This window comes from Rhinolophus sinicus, chromosome 13 (genome assembly GCF_057876585.1).
Source record: "Rhinolophus sinicus isolate RSI-liver-muscle chromosome 13, RSI-T2T, whole genome shotgun sequence".
In the NCBI taxonomy this organism is placed as follows: Eukaryota; Metazoa; Chordata; class Mammalia; order Chiroptera; family Rhinolophidae; genus Rhinolophus; species Rhinolophus sinicus.
Window position 1 is genome coordinate 46,808,743 of NC_142513.1, and position 18,745 is coordinate 46,827,487.

Genomic DNA, 18,745 nt, shown 5'->3' on the forward strand with positions numbered 1-18,745 from the left:
AAAAACCACTTCCATGTAAGTAATTGTTCGTGTGTGCAGCAACTTACCTGTAGCATGAATTCTTAAGAGTGAAAATGCTAGGCCCAAGGGGATGTGATGGCATGTGTGACTTTCATAGATGTCACGCCATTGTTCTCCACGGAGGTGCAGATAAGTGGGAGGTGCAGATAAGTGGCTTTATTCTCTTGCCAGCAGGGTGTCTGAATACCTGTTGCCAACAGTGTTATCAGACTTTTTGATCTTCACCAATGTTAGGTGTAAAATGATAAACCAGTGTAGGTGTCTTTCTCCTCCACTTTTATTAGCAACTACTGCAAAAACTAGTACAGAGAGGTCCTTTGTCTTCAGCACCCAACTTCCCCCAACTGTGATAGCTTACGCAATTATGGATGTTATCAAAACTAGGAAATTGACATTGGCATAATAACGCTACGTAGTCTGCAGAGCTGACGTGGGTTTCACCAGTTTTGCAGGCACTTGCTCTTTGTAGGAAGGGAAGTAATATCTTTGTGCATAGTTCTGTGACATTTTGTCACCTGTTTAGATTCATACGACCACCTCCATGTTCAGGATTCAGAGTTGTGCCATCCCGACGAAGGAACTTGCTCTTGGCAGGCCCTGCAGTCAATCACCCTCTCCCCTCCCCTCACTGAAACAGCAGCCCACTGTTCTTTATTCACCCCATGTAGTTTTAATTTTCATTCTTTCATCACAGGTGAGGTCTAGTATCTGTGTGTATATTTAAGAATCACTCATATTTCCTTTTCCGTGAACTGTCAGTTCCTTTATATATTATTTTTCTGCTGAGTTGTCTTTTTTTTCTTCAGGGAGTTCTTTCTTTAGGAAAATTCACCCCATGTGATATGAGATGAAAACCCACCATCCTCCAGTTTGCTGTGCCTTTCCACGTGGCCGAACGTTTTTGTCACATTGGAACGCAGATACTTTTCCTTGCTAATGAGTGTGATTTCTCGTTTTTTGCAGATACTACGATAACTCTTGCAATAGTAGTGGACAAGTTGTCACCTCGACTGGCTCAGCTCAAGGTTCTGCACAAAGTATTCAGTACCGGAGTAGCAGAAGTTCCACCTGACACTCGGAATGTCGTTCGGGCATCCCACCTACTTAACACACTGTACAAGGCCATTCTTGAATATGACAGTGTTGGAGAAGCGTCTGAGCAAACCGTACGTAGGACCCTCATCTGGTCTAGAATGTGGGACTGCATTCTGCCCATCCAGAGGCGTACTGGATAGCCTCTCATAGCTCTGGGCCAAAAGGGTGCTCACATCATACTGTGCCAGACAATTGTGCAGGGTTTTTAAATCAGCTTCTAAATTATCATTGCCAAGGTCATGAAAACATAAAAGCAAGATGTGAAAAATACCTAGCTGACTTATAAAGATATTAAAGTAACCCTTTCTTAAATAAAAATGCAAATCTATTATATGAGGCATCTAGAGTAGTCCCATTCATAGGAAGAAAGTAGAATGGTGGTACCAGGTGCTGGGGAGCAAGGAAAAAAGGGGAGATGTTTAATGCCTACAGAGTTGCAGTTCCGAGCATGAAAAAGTTCCGGGGGTCTATTTTCACAACAATGTGAACATACTTAACACTATTGAACTGTACACTTAAAGATGTTGATAGTGTATTTTATGTGTTGTTTGCCACAATTTAAAAAACTACAAATCTAAAAAAAAAAAGGTACAAATCTAACCAGAGACTACTCTGGAAAGCTACAGGTTTGTTTGGGCACGTGTTTCTGGTATGTCTCCTGGTGTCCCTTTGCTTTCCCACCGTTTTGGTCCGTATAAAGGGGGTTGGCTTCTGTCAGCAAGGCACTTTTTGTCCTGCTGGTGAGTAGAGTAGAATGAACTCATTGCCTCATTCTTAATGGACGTTGTGTTAACTACACTATTGAGCTAGCATAACCGTCGCCCAGGTTGGACGATCCCATTTAGAATGAGCTGGTGTCCCTGGTAACTCTCACTCTCAAGAGAGTCCTGGTGTGGACCACAGACAATGTGGTCATCTCACGTCTAGGTGAGTTTTTTATAAGGAGTTTATAGCATGTTTTAGATTTTTAATTTCTTTGTTTCAAAAAACACAGAAAACCAATCACTTTGTAAGAGGCATTTGAGAAGTGTCATGTCTCATCTCATGCAGAGATGAAGGCATTCTGAGGGGTGGGCGTGCTGTGCCCGTAGGTCTCCCTGCTCTTCTCTCTCTGGGTGGAGACGGTGCGGCCCTACCTGCAGACGGTGGACGAGTGGATAGCGCACGGGCACCTGTGTGACCGCGCCAGGGAATTCATCATCCAGAGGTGAGGGCCAGGTGCCATCCCACCCTCCATGGTACAGTGACGTGCTGTCATTTGCTCCACGTGATGTGAAGGGGGTGGTGCCACTGACACAGCTGTGTGGCCAACACAGGCAGGTTCTGCTGCACTCAGAGAAGACGTCAGGTGCCAGCCCAAAAGTATTCTGAGTTTCGTGTCCGTTCCCAGCTTTTCTTAGCACAGTGTCTTTTTGAGTGCAAGTGTATTTATGGAGGTATGCTCAAAGGCACACTGCTTCCCAATAAAAAGGGGCCAAGGTGAAAACAGATGGCTTCAGTTCTTTCCATTACAAATTATTCGTAGGATGAAAGATAGAAAATATTCTAGAATATGCCTCCAGTACATTTATTTCTCCAAATGAGCAACTCTTTTTTACCCCTGCGGGTAATTGATTTTTCTGAGCAGAATCATAGGAACTGTGATGTGTAACCGCGCTCACTGTCAGCTCACTTTGAACCTGTGGGCTCTGTTTGGATGTGTGCTTTTGATAGACAGTTACCTGTCTAACTCAGCGGGAAGGACAGGATAACCTCACGTCCCCAGGTCTCTGCAAAGGCCGCCCTGTTTACACAGCGCTCATATGAATGAGCCAGCCTTTCTCTGCTTGAATCTCATGTTTCTCGTGTTCTCTTTCAACTGTCTCACAGGAGAATTTTGTAAAAGTGGGATTCTGACTATTCTTTGAGGATAATGAGTAACTCTCATTTCTTTCTTTAAAAGCAGTTTTCAGTTAAGAATCTGTATGGGAAAAAGAGGTGGAAGTCTGGGGATTACTTTCCCAGGAGATGGCAAAATGGGTCAATTGTTATTCTGCCTCTAAAGAAGAACAGATTCACCATATTTTCTTTAGTTCCAATTCAGGAAACCTTCTACTTAGTTAAAATTTACCTACGCCACTCAGAGTGCTTATCCACATTTCTATGTTAAACTGAAGTCAAGATAAAATCCTCCCTCTTTTGCATGGAGATTGCTTCGTTTTACCAATAATTGATATGACTGTTTTCAAATGTCTAGATAATATGCCAGAGCTAGAACAGACACGCCGTTGTTTTTAAGGGAGAAAACTTAAAGTTTAATATTCTTCTCAATCTCCATAGAAACAAAAATGTTCCGGTAAATCACAGAGACTTTTGGTATGCCACTTACACGCTGTACAGTGTATCAGAAAAGACGGAAAATGAAGAAAAAGTGAGTGATAGCGCTAGTGCGAGTTCTGGCAGTGACCGGGGGCCCAGCAGGCAGCACACCATGGTGTCCTTCCTCAGGCCCGTCCTCAAGCAGATCATAATGGCTGGCAAGTCCATGCAGCTGCTGAAGAACCTGCAGGTGGCGGACAGCCCTACGGGCCAGGCCACGGCCAGAGGTGGGCCTTTCCTCTGCGTCTCCCTCATCACTTGTGTCATCCTGAGATACGTCACTGTTTTGTAGTGTGAAATTGGTCAGTGCCTTTGGTTACATAGCACTTACCACCACCACGTTCAAACTGCAATCATGCTGCTCCTGATAGAGAAGAGAGTGTCCTCATTGAGGACTTTTAGCACTGTGTTTGAAAGGCAGTGACAGTTCCACGTGCTTTTTCCTTACCCTTGTACCTTGGGACTGGTCCTTAAGGAATGAGTCTCTGGCGTTTAATGCCATGCAGCATTTAGCTCTTAAAGACCATGAACCCTGGCAGGTAGGAATTCGTTGGTGAGCAGTTCAGACTTGATCATGGATATTAAGAAAATCTTGATATAATGTCCAGTCTTTTTTGATGCAATTCAAACAGTGTACTTAAAGATTTATCAACTGACTTAAAAAGACTTGAGAAGTATAAATGTGACCCTTAGTTGTTTTGCTTGTAAATCACCTTAATGTTACATTAATTATTTTGTGTTAATTGTATCTACTCTGAAACTTTCACTTCGGGACATTTCCTTTTTGACTGAAGAATAAAATGTAATGAGCTTTCTGGGGTCACTGTTGAAGTGTTTTTTCCACAATTTCTGTTAGTGTTGTCATACTGCTTATCCAGTGCCATGGTAACTTTATTTTCAAGCGTCCTGCTTAGGGTATTACTCTGTTCAGAAAAAAATTAGCTTTTACTTCGAATGTTTAACCACGAACTTTGTAGCTGTAGCAGAAGCTACGCAACTGTGTAGTCAGACTGTACTATAAAGGTAATGATACAGGGATAAACTCTCCTAGGCCAAAGGAAAAATACCAGGCGATATTCAGATACAATTACAGAATATTTCTTAATGTTATTGAATGGTTTTTACTAGATCGCAGTTCACCTGATACATTTCTTTATGTTTCAGATGCAGAAAGAAAAAGCTTGTATACCCTCTTCCTGGAATCTGTGCAGTCCCGTCTGCGACATGGAGAAGACCCCACTGCGCAGGTCCTCCCTGAGCAGCAAGTGGCCAGGGAGAAACTGATTAAGATGCAGTCCATCGCTGAAGCGCATCTTGAACTGGACGACGTCCATGACCCACTGCTGGCAATCAACTTTGCAAGGTGAAACACTGCAAGGTTTGGATGATTGAAATGGCAGAATCTGTGCAGTTTTTAGTAACTGTTTATTTCTGCCAGGTAGGGCTTTCCAGCCTTCAAAATAAAAACCTTTGTAGCCTCTCCTTCCCGGGGAATGCAGTACAAGCAGATACTGTGTTCACTGATTTCAGATGTCTAGTTTGGCCTCCTTGTTGCTTGTGAAAGGCCACAGGGGACCTACCATGTGCCCTAGGCTCATGGGGAGTGCTGTCACCTATGGAAGATGCACTTACGTCTGGGTCATGCGTGGGCATCTAACACATAGGCAGACCCTCTGTCTGCCTAAAGTATACGTCGGCCCGTGGGTTCTTTCAGGCACTTAGTACCCACATGGTGCTCTTTTACGGGATCCCGCCGTTCACTGCCAGTGGCCCTAATGGCGAGACACACCTAAAGTCCTAGACCCTGAAGGCAGAAGTGACCCTGAACTACTGGTCCACTCAGAGTATGTTTACAGGAAAGGTTTTGTCTTTCTGTCATAGTTGGTAATTTTAAGACTAAAGGTTAAATGGTATTCTGGAGTTTTTATTTAAGCGAGTTCTGTTGAGATCAGCTTTTAGAAAGAAGACTCATGTTTTTATGTTAAAGGTTGTATTTGGAACAGAGTGATTTTCATGAGAAGTTTGCTGGTGGAGATATACGAATGGATAGATCGTCCGAATCTGTTACGTGCCAGACTTTTGAATTAACGCTGAGATCTTGCCTCTACCCTCATATTGACAAGCAGTATCTCGATTGCTGTGGAAACCTCATGCAAACGCTGAAAAAAGATTACAGGTGTGCGGGAGTGTCATTTTGAAAGTAGTCGGTAGTTTATTGGACTTTAAGAACAGCTGGAATTATTTTAAATCCTGTATTTCAAATTTTTATTAGAGTCGTAAAGAGATATGCAGTACAGTTTTCTTTTGAGAGAATCAACCATTAATGTTTTCGTAATTATGTTGTGAAATACAATTCTTTGTGTGTTTCTGAGACTGTATTCCAAAAGAAAAACAGAAAAAGCTTGTTGCACAAAAATGCCCGTCACAAAATCTGCTATCAGAGGAAAAAACATGCTGTTACTTAGTAGTGCTTGACTAGTTCTTTGAATTATGACATATCCATGAACATGGCCTATCTGTGTCACGTGTGAACTTCATGAAGTTCATACAAATTGTGTTTATGCAGTTTTAAATAATGTAAAATGTTCTTAAAACTTAAAAAGTGGGATATATAATATGGTGAGAACCATATATTTTTTAAATATGCAGAAAAAGAAAGACTGCAAAGAAATACCTCAAATGGTTAAGAATGGTTAGCATCTGCATTAACTTTTTCTTACACTTTTGTGACTGCCCAATTTTCTACATTTTGAAAAAAATAACTTCTTTCTGATTATTAAAGTGAAACATACACTGTTTTTATTTTTAACGAAGTATTTGAGAGGTGTTAGTATTTGTGATTTTAGTAAATGTAGAGTGTAAACTGTGTCACTGAAATTGGTAGCAAAACCTGGTACTGATACAGAATCCTGTCTCATGTTGCTTATTTTCTCTCCATTCAGGTTGGTGGAGTACTTACAGGCCATGAGAAATTTTTTTTTAATGGAAGGTGGAGATACCATGTATGACTTCTACACCTCAATTTTTGATAAAATAAGAGAAAAGGAAACCTGGCAAAATGTGTCTTTTCTTAACGTTCAGCTCCAAGAAGCAGTAGGACAACGTTATCCTGAAGATAGTTCACGGTAAAATATGGGAGGCACCTTTCATTTTAAATATTACATAGTAATCCATGTTCCATGAACTCTTCTTTGCATTTTTATGTACATTATCTCATTTAATCTTCACAGTAACCCTATGAATTTTACTAATGTTATTTTACATATTAGAAAACTGAGTCAGCAGGTAGCTAAGTGACTTGCCCACTAAGCGGAAGGACACGCTGAGATGGGACCGAGCAACCAGTCAGGCCCTGATGGCCTCCCTCACTTGACTGGAATCCGTGCCAGCCATCAGCTGTGGCACCTCCCTGCTCCAGTGGCCTCGCCTCCAGCCAGCTTCACTAGCCTCATGTGTGGTGGTCTCAGGAGGTGGTGTACTGAGGCAGCCTGAGCTCCAGGCCTGCAGGCCCTCACTTCCCCATGTGCTGCTGTTGGTCAGACTGAGTCAGGAGTGGGAAATAGATTCCACCACTGAATGGGCAAAGTTGTGAGCTTCCAATCTGTACGTTGGCTTATCCCTGGCCGTGTTGCTAAGCAGCCCTTTGCTGCCTATCAGCTGCCCGCTGAGCAGCTGGACCAGGTCTGTGGGTCGGTGCCCCCAGAGCTTTGTAAAGCAGACACCCTGCACCCTGCTTGCTGGTCCTTCCTGTCCCAGGTCCTTCTCGGCTATCTTTCTCATTTACCTCCGCGGCCCTTCAAAAGTAATAGTGATAATAGTTCGTCCATGTTGTCATTGCTGAGTGCGTACTGCCGAGTAGGAGATAAAATAATTCCTTTTATTTGTATGCATTCTTTCATTACCTTTGATTCTTCCATAAAAGCAGAATTTTCATCAATTATGTGGTGGGCCAAAGCAGGGTAACTGTTACATTCTTTTCATAATAAGAGATTAGTGCCCAGCAACCCCCAGAAAGGTTGTTTTTCAATATCAGTAGAAACTCATGGATTTTGTTAGTTTTAATGTCTCAGTCTGTTAATTACTTTTTTGTTGCTCATACTGTCCCATTTTGACCCAGAGGGAAGCCTTTCACTGGACCCCAGTGACACAGGAGAGCACCTTACCGTTGGGACTGATGTCCAGGCTGGTCCTGTGTACCTCCTGCTCCAGGCTAGAGCACCTCTCCCACCAGCACACGTCCTGGTTGTTTGGTGGCTTAAAAAGCCCTCCATCTGGGTGCCAGAGTATTCGTGGGTCCTGGGTTGTCACTGCCTCTGGGCTCTCTGGGCTCTCTGAGCTAGGAAATCTGTAGGAAGAGAAAAATGAACCATAAGCTCATATTCATATTTCCAGTGTATATTAGAGTTCACAGGGTCCAATTCTGACTTCCTTTCATCTCTTCCTTTGAATGCTTCCCAGCACATTAACATAACACGTCTGGATTTGGTTCTCAATAAACAGTAATGATCCCAAAGTGACAACAGCAACAAGCCCACTGAGAGTTTAAAACGTGTATGATTGTTTTCCTGTACTTTCAAGTTGTCACAATCTCACAGTACAAGGTCACTTGGAATAACTCTCCCTGTGCTTTCACCACCAATTTGATACAGGGTCAGGTTGGTTTGTTTTATTTTCTGCTTTTAGGATTTGCTTTTCCCCCACCTTGATTCAGTTTTGTTTTTTAATTAGGTAAAACAACTATGTTTCTCAAGTTGAAATCATTGGCACAGAGGTACTTCTAGAGAAATCTGGCCTCTATCCGTATCCGTCCTTGCCCGTATTTTCCTTCCCTGTAGGTGACCATTGTTAGTAGATTTTATTTTATCCTCCTGTGTTTATTGAAACCAAAAACATGTGCCTTTTCCTGCTCACACGTCACACAAGAGACAGCACACAGTGCACCCTCTCCAAGCCTGCTTCCTTTTTCTTACGTCAGTGACGCATCCCAGACCCTCTGTCTGCAGGCCCTTCCCGCTTGTTCTGTTGGTGGACATTTGGGCTTCTGATCTTTTGCTATGCACGTATATAGGGACTGGTCTTACACATTCCACTTCGTATTTTTGCCAGTGTAACTTGGAAGTATGTTTCTAGAATGGGCTTGCTGGGTGGAAGGGTAAACGTGTGTAATTCTGCCAGCTGTCCCCAAGTTGCTTTTCACGAAAGCTGCATCCTTCTCATCCCATCAGCAGTGTGTAGGAGCGTTCCCCACAGACTCTCCGCACGGTGGCCAGTCTGATGGTGAGAAATGGTATCTCAGTGTAGTTTTCATTCCCATTTTCCTAATTACGAGTGAGCTTAGGCATCTATCCAAACGCTAAGTTTTATGTTTCTTCTAGTGAGAGCTGCCCATGTCTTCTGACACTGTTTCTGTCAGTATCAGGTCGGCGGTCCTTATCCTCTCCGTTTTTAGAAGTTTTTGATTTTGATTTCCCAATTTGACACTTGTCTTTTTATTTCTGCTTATGGTATAACGATTTTTTGTTACTGTTTTGACATGCGGATGTTTTTTAGTTTTGTATCAGTCTTTTATTTGGGATTTTGAGTCATAAAGTTTTACTCCCTCTTGGGTTATAAACAAATTCACTCATCTTTTGTTCTAATGCTTGAATGGATTTTTTTTTATATTCAGATGTTGATCCATTTGGAACTTATCCAGGTAAAACCCATGAGAAATAGATCCAATTATCTTTTTCCAAATGACTGGTTGGTTCCCATCACTTATTTCTTTTAAAAAAAGAGATTTATCTTTTTCCCATTTATTTGAGAACCCTTGATCTTTAAATTTTTATATGCACTTAAGTCATGCATTTGGGTCTCTTCCTAGATTTTTCACATGTGCCAGTAGCATTCTGTTTCAATAGGGTTTTCCTGGCTATTTTAGCTTATTTATTTTTCCAAATGTACTTTCTCATCAGCTTGACTGGCTCCACCAAAACAAAAACCTTGATGGTATTTTTATTGAGGTTCATTCATTTGTAGACTAACTCAGGACAAATGAGCCACCGTCGGGACCCTTTCTGCTATGGCGTCTAGGTGCTCTGAGTGTGTGTCTGCTCTCAGGCTCCCAAAGTCCCTGCCAAGAGTCACTGAGTGGGTTCCAGCACCAGTGCCAAGGCTGCCCCTTGCCCTCCACCTGCCCCTGGCAAGCAGCTTCCTGCTCAGCACTCATGCCTGGGGCACTCCATTCCCCACTGGTGGATGCAGTGCCCCCTGGGAGTCAGTGACATTAGCCCCGTGACTGCTCAAATGTCAGTCATGCACCCAATACGGAGCTCATGTTTCTCATCCCTTTGTGTCTGGTCGGCAGCATGGTTCTCCTGGTGCCCGAAGGCGGTCTGTGGTTCATCCAGGACCACCCTGTCCTCGCCCCCACACACCCCTGGTTGGTCAGCTCTGCCTTACCTCGGTGCTCCATCGAAAGGTCCTCTGATGCCTCCCAGCCAGCTGTGTCTGAGCTTCTGTCCCTTCCGCTGAGCCTCGCGCAGTCAGCAGCCACCAGCGTGACTGCAGTGAACCAGCAGCTCCCTGCGGCACTCACACTCAGGCTCCTCGTGGCCTCAGAGCAGACAGGCTGAGCTGCTCGTGAGGGAACGCTTCTCACTGTGGCCCGTGTTCCCAGCGCCTGCCTTGTACACGTAAACATGTAGACATCATCTCTCTCCCCTTCCACAGCTTACATGTCGGGTCTGGAACACTTCTGGTTCCCCCACTGTAGGAGTGTTCACAGGCCTACGTCCTCCAGTGACGTGCTCTCCCATTTGCACCGCCTGGCAGTGGTCTGCTCTCCTACAAAGCTCTGCGTCCCCTGGGTGATAGGAGGTGACTCTGCATGTTTGCTCTGTGGTGTGAGCCTCGAGGGGAGAAGGGATCTATCATCTGCTTGGCTTGGCACCTGACAAATTAGGTATTCAGTGGGTGTTTATTAAATACTTAGCTGACGCTCATGTAACAGACTTACAAGCTAACAAAATTCTGATTAGTCCTGTGACATGAAATGAATTAGCTAATTCATAAATCACAGGCCGCCCTTTACCTCTCTGGTGGTGAATCACTCTGCCTCTGTCTCCCACGAACCTCCCAAGGTCACTCAGGGCCTCTGCAGCCATGGTCAGTTACATGATGGCGCAGTCCACTGGCATGACTGCCCTGAGGGTCACGTGAGGTGAGGACACTTAGGAGCCCCTGGCGTGCTGGGCACAGGACCAGTTCCGTGCGCTGTCAGGTGCTGGCCTTCTATTGAGAGGCCCATTCAAACCAGCGGTAGGAGAGTGGGGACAGCAGTGCGAGTGACACCTTCACGTTGGAAGCAGACTTGTTCTTGTCACCTGCACACTCCTGGGGCCAGGAGAGCAGTCCCCTTACCTCCCTCAGCAGAGGGACGCCCGTCTGAGCCGATTGCCTGAATTTTACCAGAATTAAGTGCCCCACCCATTAAAGTTGCGTCCTCTTCCCTGACTTCATCTTTTTTCCTAACAGACTACAGTTGTTAAGTTTCTCTTTTTTATACTGTTTTCCCGAAAATAAGACCTAGCTGGAAAATAAGTCCTAGCATGATTTTTAATAAGACATCCCCTGAAAATAAGCCCTAATGTGTCTTTTGGAGCTAAACTTAATCTAAGACCCAGTCTTATTTTCAGGGAAACACGGTAGGGCTATATTTTCAGGGGATGTCTTATTAAAAATCATGCTAGCGGAGGTGGACAGGTGGCTCAGTTGGTTAGAGTGCAAGCTCTGGGCAACAGGGCTGCCAGTTCGATTCCCACGAGGGCCAGCGAGCTGCGCCCTCCACAACTAGAATGAAGTCAATGAGCTGCCGCTGAGCTTCTGGGTAGCTGGATGGCTCAATCGATTGGCGCACATGCTCTCAACCACAAGGTTGCCGGTTCGACTCCCTCAAGGGATGGTGGGCTGCGCCCCCTGCAACTAATATTGAATACGGCACCTTGACCTGAGCTGCCGCTGAGCTCCTGGACGGCTGGAAGGCTCAGTTGGTTAGAGCGCATGCTCTTAACACCAAGGTTGCCAGTTTGACTCCCGCAAGGGATGATGGGCTGCACCCCCTGCAGCTAAGATTGAACAATGGCGACTAGACTTGGAGCTGAGCTGCACCCTCCACAACTAAGATTGAAAGGACAACAACTTGACTTGGAGCTGATGGGTCCTGGGAAAAACATACTGTTCCCCAATAAAGTCCTGGAAATACACACTGTTCTCCAATAAAGTCCTGTTAAAAAAAATGCAGAAAAATCTCTGTTTATTAAAGTGAGAAGATCTCTAACATTAAAAATAAAAAATAAAATAATCATTTTAGGAATTATTTTCCGGTTAGGTCGTATTTTCAGGGAAACACGGTAGCTAAACCCATTATTTGAAAACTTTTCCTCTCTTATTTCTAAAACCAAATTCCTGTTCTGGAACGTATGCTGGAAAAGATGCCTTTATTGGACTATTTAGAGCCTTTTTATGAAATACAGTTTCCTGTGTGGAATATAGATGTAAATCAATGTTAAAATAATAGTGGTTTGTTTTTGAGAGCATTTTTGCATGAGCATTTTTTCCCACAAACTAAAACTGAAATTTTTTTAATCTAGTCTATCGATATCTTTTGAAAATGTCGACACAGCTAAGAAGAAACTCCCTGTTCATATCCTAGATGGTCTGACCCTGAGCTACAAGGTGGGTGCTGATACTCTTTGTAAGAACATTGTTTCTGTTAAAACGTGCAAGTAATGGGTTACTTCCTATTCTAATTTTCTGTTTTTTGTTTTCATAGGTTCCATGGCCTGTGGACATTGTTATAAGTTTGGAATGTCAGAAAATTTATAATCAGGTGTTCCTTCTTTTATTGCAAATAAAGTGGGCAAAGTATAGTCTGGATGTTTTACTATTTGGTGGTAAGATGTGTTTTTAACAGCTAAATCATAATTTAATTTTAGCCCTCAAAAAGAGATTGGTGTTCTTGAGTCATTTTTTTATGTCTACACAAGTGCCAAATGACATGTATTTATCGCAGCATTTTTACAGACGTCAGAATTAACTTTCCTGAATGAGATACCAGGAAGGTGTATGTACAGTTAATCTGAAATACAATAACTTGGTTACAAATTTAGCAATTAAGATTTTAACAATTCTTAGATTCCATGAAAATGTGTAGTACCAAGTTAATGGGACTTGGCGTTTACATTTTTGATGGCAGCAATAACCAAGGTGATGCGGGGAATTTTTCACGAGCTTACCTTCCAGAGACACTGGAGGTATGGTTGCTGGTGCGCATCTGGCAGGTGCCCTTTGCTGGGCTGGTGAGCACCAGACGGAGGGCCCGCCCATGCAGTGCTGGGGTCAGGTGTGAGCGCTCCCCATCCACTCTGCTCGTTGATCTTTTACAGAACTGACTGGTACTGCTAAGAAACCACAGCTTAAAGAAGGACTTTTGTGTGAACAGGACGCGGCTGCTCAGTCTGGCCCACAGAAGAAACCAGTGACACAGCAGACTCATCGTCTGTTCCTCTTAAGAGTGAAACTCATGCACTTCGTGAACAGCTTACACAACTACATCATGACCAGGGTCTGTATATCTTCCACCTCGGTCCTGGCGCCTTGTGGCAGAGCCATAGTCACAGAAGCGTCCACACAATCCTTACAGACTATAGATGTGAAAGTTTGTTCACGAGACAGCATGGCAGTGTGGCGGGCAGGTGTTTTGAACATGCCAGGGCACATGGGCCCAGAGACCGCTGCCCTCCTGTCCCCAACCCCAGGGCAGGCATAGCCACGTTCTTGCTCTGGAGTTGCCTTCAGAACGTGGCACATGGTCCTTTCAATTTTGTCAGCGGTGACAGTGGTCCCCAGCAGCAGCCCAGATCTGTCAAGCTGGTGTGGGCTGTGAGGAGGAAGAGGGGGCCAGATTACATACTTTTTCTTGAAAACAAGAAGTAACTCATTACAAATACATTTTTCTTAACACATCTTAAAACCAGCTCTAGGGGAAGTTCTGAAACAGTTCAGCTATGTGAACAGTGGCAGTATTACTGGAAGACAGTACTCACTTGGCGTTTGAAGTGGTTGCCCAAAACATGTATAGTGCATCTGGCATATAAGTTCCAAAACCCAGTTTAGATGAAGTGAGCCCTTGAGGCCTGTATTTTGGACCTCGTGCCTGAGGCAGACTGCTGTCTGCTTCCCCTGCCTGCATCTGGGGCCTTCAGAGGGCCACGTAAGCCACTAATTGTTGAGAGTAGATGGTAGGAGTTTCAAGTTTTTGCTTAATTTGTTCTCTATTTGAAGTACATTTATGCTTCCTTTCAAGAACTGACAAAAACATGTAAATTCAATTTACCTGATGATTTAAATGACAGTCAGTGCGTTTTCTGTGTGGTATGATATACGTACTGCCCCTGCCCACCAGGAATGCTCTAAGTCCAGAGTGTGCATTTGTTAACTGTGCAAGTGGGTGTCCTGAGAGACGGGCCTCGTCACCATTCCAGGATAATGCCAGCCTTTAAAGAGCAGTACTTTATAAACTTTGCAGATGTAATTATCGAAGGCAGAACTTGGGAGGAGCAGAAGAGGTTGGTACACAAGGTCTCGAAGAAATCTGACTGAATTTTTCATCTTTCTCTTCCAAGATTCTTCACAGTACAGGACTGGAGTTTCAGCATCAAATCCAGGAAGCCAAGGATTTAGATCAATTGATTAAAATTCACTATAGGTATCTGTCAACCATCCATGATCGATGTCTGCTGAGAGAAAAGGTACGTCACCTGCAGACTTGGCCCCTGAGGCAGGAATGAAACTGTCCGACGGAGGTTGTCTCTCTGCTTTGGAGTTTTATCCTTACCAAGCTTCTGTTCTGTAGACTATTCTGTAAGAAAAGATCAGATCAGATGAGGTTACAAATTTGTGCCATATTACCAGAAATTATGTCTAAGAGAAGCAGATGAGAACGGTATTGCCATCCTGTCCTGTCTGCACAGCACTTGGATTCAGTTGGAAAATTTTATCTGGAGTTCTGGAATAATAGGGCTTCAGTTAGGAAGTGTGTCCACCTCAGTGTGAACGTGTGGGATTAAGTCACATTACAGCCTTTGGCATTACGTGCCCCTGTCACTGGTGGGTTTGAATGGCCGTCCCAGGAAATGGTGGTTTTCTCTGTTGGACTGTGCTGCTGACACCACCTGTGTCCCCGGCGCAGTAGGTGGGGCCCAATTCCAAGTGCACTTTGTTCAGAGCCTGGCACCCTTCTTGCACACAGAAGGCAGTCATTGCACTGATGAGCTTTTTCTCTGACATAGTATTAGGTAAAAGTTTTGGTGTCACTGTCCAAGCATAGTTACAGCGCCTGTGTTCTGCCCATGGCTTTGTCTGCAGGTCAGCTTTGTGAAAGAAGCCATCATGAAGGTGTTGAACTTGGCTCTCATGTTTGCGGACGGCTGGCAGGCGGGCCTGGGGGCATGGCAGTGAGTACGAGGCTTGTAGAATCTGTGCTGTGAGTGGCCCAGCCTCCCTTTTATCTGGCTGCTTTCTGGGAGCCTTTTTTTTCTTTTTTTTGAAAAGATTTTATTGGGGAAAGGGACAGTGTGTACTTCCAGGCCTCTTTTCCAAGTCAAGTTGTTGTCCTTTCAGTCTTAGTTGTGGAGGGTGCTGTTCAGCTTCAAGTTGTCCTTTCAGTCTTAGTTGTGGAGGGCGCAGCTCAGCTCCAGGTCCAGTTGCCCGTTTTGTAGTTGCAGGGAGCACAGCCCACCATCCCTTGCGGGCGTCGAACCGGCAACCTTGTGGTTGAGAGGACAGGCTCCAACCAACTGAGCCATTGGGGAGATTGGCGGCAGCTCAGCTCAAGGTGCCGTGTTCAATCTTAGTTGCAGGGGGCAGAGCCCACCATCCCTTGCGGGACTCGAGGAACCGAACTGGCAACCTTGTGGTTGGGAGTCCACTGGCCCATGTGGGAATCAAACCAGCAGCCTTTGGAGTTAGGAGCATGGAGCTCTTACCGCCTGAGCCACCGGGAACCTTTTTGTCATCTTGGTGACACATCACATACTGCTTCTACTTAAGGAAGCATTGAAGAATCTGTTCATTGAAACTAGGCAGCATCAGGAATTGTGCAATTCTCTCAGGAGCGGCAAGACAATGAGAAAAATCTGAAGTATATATTTAATTAGGAAAGCAAATACCCTTAGATTACATTCATGTTTTGTTACATAGGTTTTGTTAAATTTTTATTATGGATGCCTTTAAAATATACACAGGACTAGATAACGATTTAAAAACAGCAGAAGGTACCCCAGGTGCCCATCACGCCACTTCAGCAGACCCCAGCGATGACCCGTCCTGGTTTGTGTTTACTGGCCAGCGCACTCGCTGGACATCACACTAGATGAGGAGGAGAGGATTTAGAACTAGATCAACATTGCAGTTGATGGAAATTAATCGATCCTGGTTCATAGTTACAGCAAAAAAGTGAAAAACTGGAAAGCAATGTGAAATTTGAACACTGATTAGTTATTTGATGATACTGAAAAATCGTGAAGTATTTTTAAGCAAATGGTATTATAGCTGTGTTATAAAAGGAGTCTATGTTTAAACACACCAAAATATGACTGAAATGCTGTGAGGTCTCAAATTTGCTTCTGCAAATGTGGGGCTGGGGTGACATCGGTCTGTCTGGGTGGGTGCGTGGAAGTCCACGGGTGGTTCTCTCCTTCAGATTTCCCATAATGAAAAGCTTTTAAATCATTTTTAGACTGAGGGTTATATGTCTTACTTATAGCCACCGTAACTCTAGAACTCAGCGGTTGCGTATCATAGTGACACTCCTTCAGACAATGTCCTAGTTTTATTTTAAAGTAGAGCAGGAAAATTTTTATTTTACAGTCTTTGTAATTAGGATTCTAAATAATTAAATTGAGGTACATTTGCAATTACTCCAAAGATATCTCATGGCCTACCTATTAACTCCTTATACACTGACTTGAATTGAAATGTACTTTCTTTCCTAGGTTGGAATCTATAGAGAAAATGGAGTCTGATTTTAAAAACTGCCATATGTTTCTTGTAACCATTTTAAACAAAGCCGTCTGTAGAGGATCCTTTCCCCACCGTGAGTACACCACGTTACAGTGTTCCTGCACTTACATTTTATTGTGCTAAGGCTGTATGCCGTTGTTTCAGTACTGATCTTATGAACTAGACTTTTCACCATTTCACACCTGCAAACTCTCTCAGCCGTTTTGCCATGCTTTGAATTGTCTTTTCAGAATTACTACGGGGCCAGTGAATATCAAATGTGAAACACTGAGACTAAAGACTGCTTTCTAGTATATCATTTGTTACATTCATGGGTTTCTAAAACTATTAGTAAATAAAGCAGAGGCAGAATAGATTTCAGTCTCGCTTTCCTATCATGGGTAGCCTTTGTAACTATTCCTTTTAAAAAGATAGGGGATTTCGGGTTTTTTTTGTTGTTTTTGTTTTAATTTTTTTTATTGGGGAATAGTCGTGTTTTTCCAGGACCCATCAGCTCCAAGTCAAGTCGTTGTTTTCAATCTAGTTGTGGAGGGCACTGTTCACTGGCCCATGTGGGAATCAAACTGGCGACCTGGGTGTTATGAGCACTACGCTCTAACCAACTCAGCCAACTTGCCACCCCTCTTTTAGCAGTTTTAAAACACCCAAGGGAAACAGGGTCTAACATATGGTAATGGAAAGAGAACTGACTCTGGGTGGTGAACACACAATGTGAGATATAGATAATGTATTATAGAATTATACACCTGAAATTTATGTAACTTTACTAACAGTTGTCACCCCAATGAACTAATTTAAAGAAAAAAAAGCAAAAATGCCCAAGGCTTCCTGACAAACATTGTGAGCAGGCAGAAGTCTGTGGGGTGAGTCACAGGATCAGAGAGCTGTTTAATCTGCAGAAACAAGGGTTAAGTAGAATCTCTCTGTGCATCTTTTGGGGAAAACTATGCGGGTAACCTCCTCCCTATTTCTGCTTATTCAACTTGTGATATGCTCATTAAGAAGAGCTGAACATTCTTAAATACCGTGTAGGAAATGGGTTAGAGGAAACACTGTGGCACTCACCTGTGGAACTGGGTGACAGTTACATAGGTAGTTTCCAGTTGTAGGTTAGGACATAGCATTTGTTATGAATGGACTCCGGGTGTTAGGACATGTGGAACGAATGTGATTGGCTCAGTGAAATGCCCAGATATTTTTTTTTCAAAATTCAGGTGATCTGAAATAGAAATCAATCATACATTTTCTGTTTGTACTTGATGAGGATTGTCATCTTTATTATACATTAAAGTATTCAGTATTTTAATTAGAAATAGAAAATATCTTTAAATACTCTAAAGTTTTGAATTTATTAAAGCCTTATTCAGACATTTTCAAATATTTATACCTATTCTTTTTACCTTACTTTTATTCTTCCCACAGTGGAATCTCTAGCCCTGTCACTCATGGCCGGAATGGAGCAAAGCTAAGTATCTTCCGTGTCATAAAGACCCAGACTCAGTCTTCACACACGTGCATTTCCACGGCATGAATCTGGGAAGTGGGAATCGTTTTATTTTGGTTCATTTTTAAAACTTGTCTACTGTCTAGACAAGTGGGTTTGCAGGTGTTTTCTCTGAAGCTCATTGGATATTATGTAGGTTTATGTGTATAACATTGTGTCAACCGTGCAAAGTGTATATAGGCTATTTATATTTCCTACTGTAAGCTCTGGATTTGCAGTATTGTACCTTTACCTGTGAGCTGTGTCATTTTGGAAAATTAATTATTAATATTAAAAATAAGTTAAAACACCTTAAATGTTTTCCTTTTGCTCGGTCACAGAAATTTTCTATAGCTAGTTTTCCATGCTGTCTTCCCTGAAGGTTCTTAGATTTAGCTGTCTGAAAAATGTATTTTTTTTTTTATTAGGGAAAGGGAAAATGACTTTATTGGGGAACAGTGTGTACTTCCAGGCCTTTTCTCCAAGTCAAGTTGTTGTCCTTTCAGTCTTAGTTGTGGAGGGTGCAGCTCAGCTCCAGGTCCAGTTGCCGTTTCTAGTTGCAGGGGGCACAGCCCACCATCCCTTGCGGGAGTCGAACCGGCAACTTTGTGTTTGAGAGGACGCGCTCCAACCAACTGAGCCATCCGGGAGCTCAGCTCAAGATGCCGTGTTCAATTTTAGTTGCAGGGGGTGCTGCCCACCATCCCTTGCGGGAGTTGAGGAATC

General features: G+C 43.5%; 1 protein-coding gene across 7 annotated transcripts in view; it reads left to right on the forward strand.

Moving 5' to 3' along the window:
- Positions 1 to 18,336, forward strand: part of TUBGCP5 (tubulin gamma complex component 5) — a 31,993-nt gene extending 13,657 nt beyond the window's left edge. The window contains exons 11-23 of one of the 7 annotated variants that reach the window (XM_019753217.3): positions 985 to 1,187; positions 2,208 to 2,323; positions 3,436 to 3,701; positions 4,639 to 4,837; positions 5,462 to 5,650; positions 6,417 to 6,599; positions 12,105 to 12,189; positions 12,287 to 12,407; positions 12,900 to 13,078; positions 14,139 to 14,264; positions 14,881 to 14,969; positions 16,509 to 16,609; positions 17,959 to 18,336. In XM_019753217.3, coding sequence (XP_019608776.2) covers positions 985 to 1,187; positions 2,208 to 2,323; positions 3,436 to 3,701; positions 4,639 to 4,837; positions 5,462 to 5,650; positions 6,417 to 6,599; positions 12,105 to 12,189; positions 12,287 to 12,407; positions 12,900 to 13,078; positions 14,139 to 14,264; positions 14,881 to 14,969; positions 16,509 to 16,609; positions 17,959 to 18,005 — 1,904 coding nt within the window. In that variant the 3' untranslated portion in view covers positions 18,006 to 18,336. Of the gene's footprint in view, positions 1 to 984; positions 1,188 to 2,207; positions 2,324 to 3,435; positions 3,702 to 4,638; positions 4,838 to 5,461; positions 5,651 to 6,416; positions 6,600 to 12,104; positions 12,190 to 12,286; positions 12,408 to 12,899; positions 13,079 to 14,138; positions 14,265 to 14,880; positions 14,999 to 16,508; positions 16,610 to 17,958 lie in introns of those variants that run through there. The other 6 variants (XM_074317260.2, XR_012491051.2, XM_088789306.1 and 3 more) reach the window with 6 other exon arrangements.
- The last annotated feature ends 409 nt before the right edge of the window (positions 18,337 to 18,745 follow it).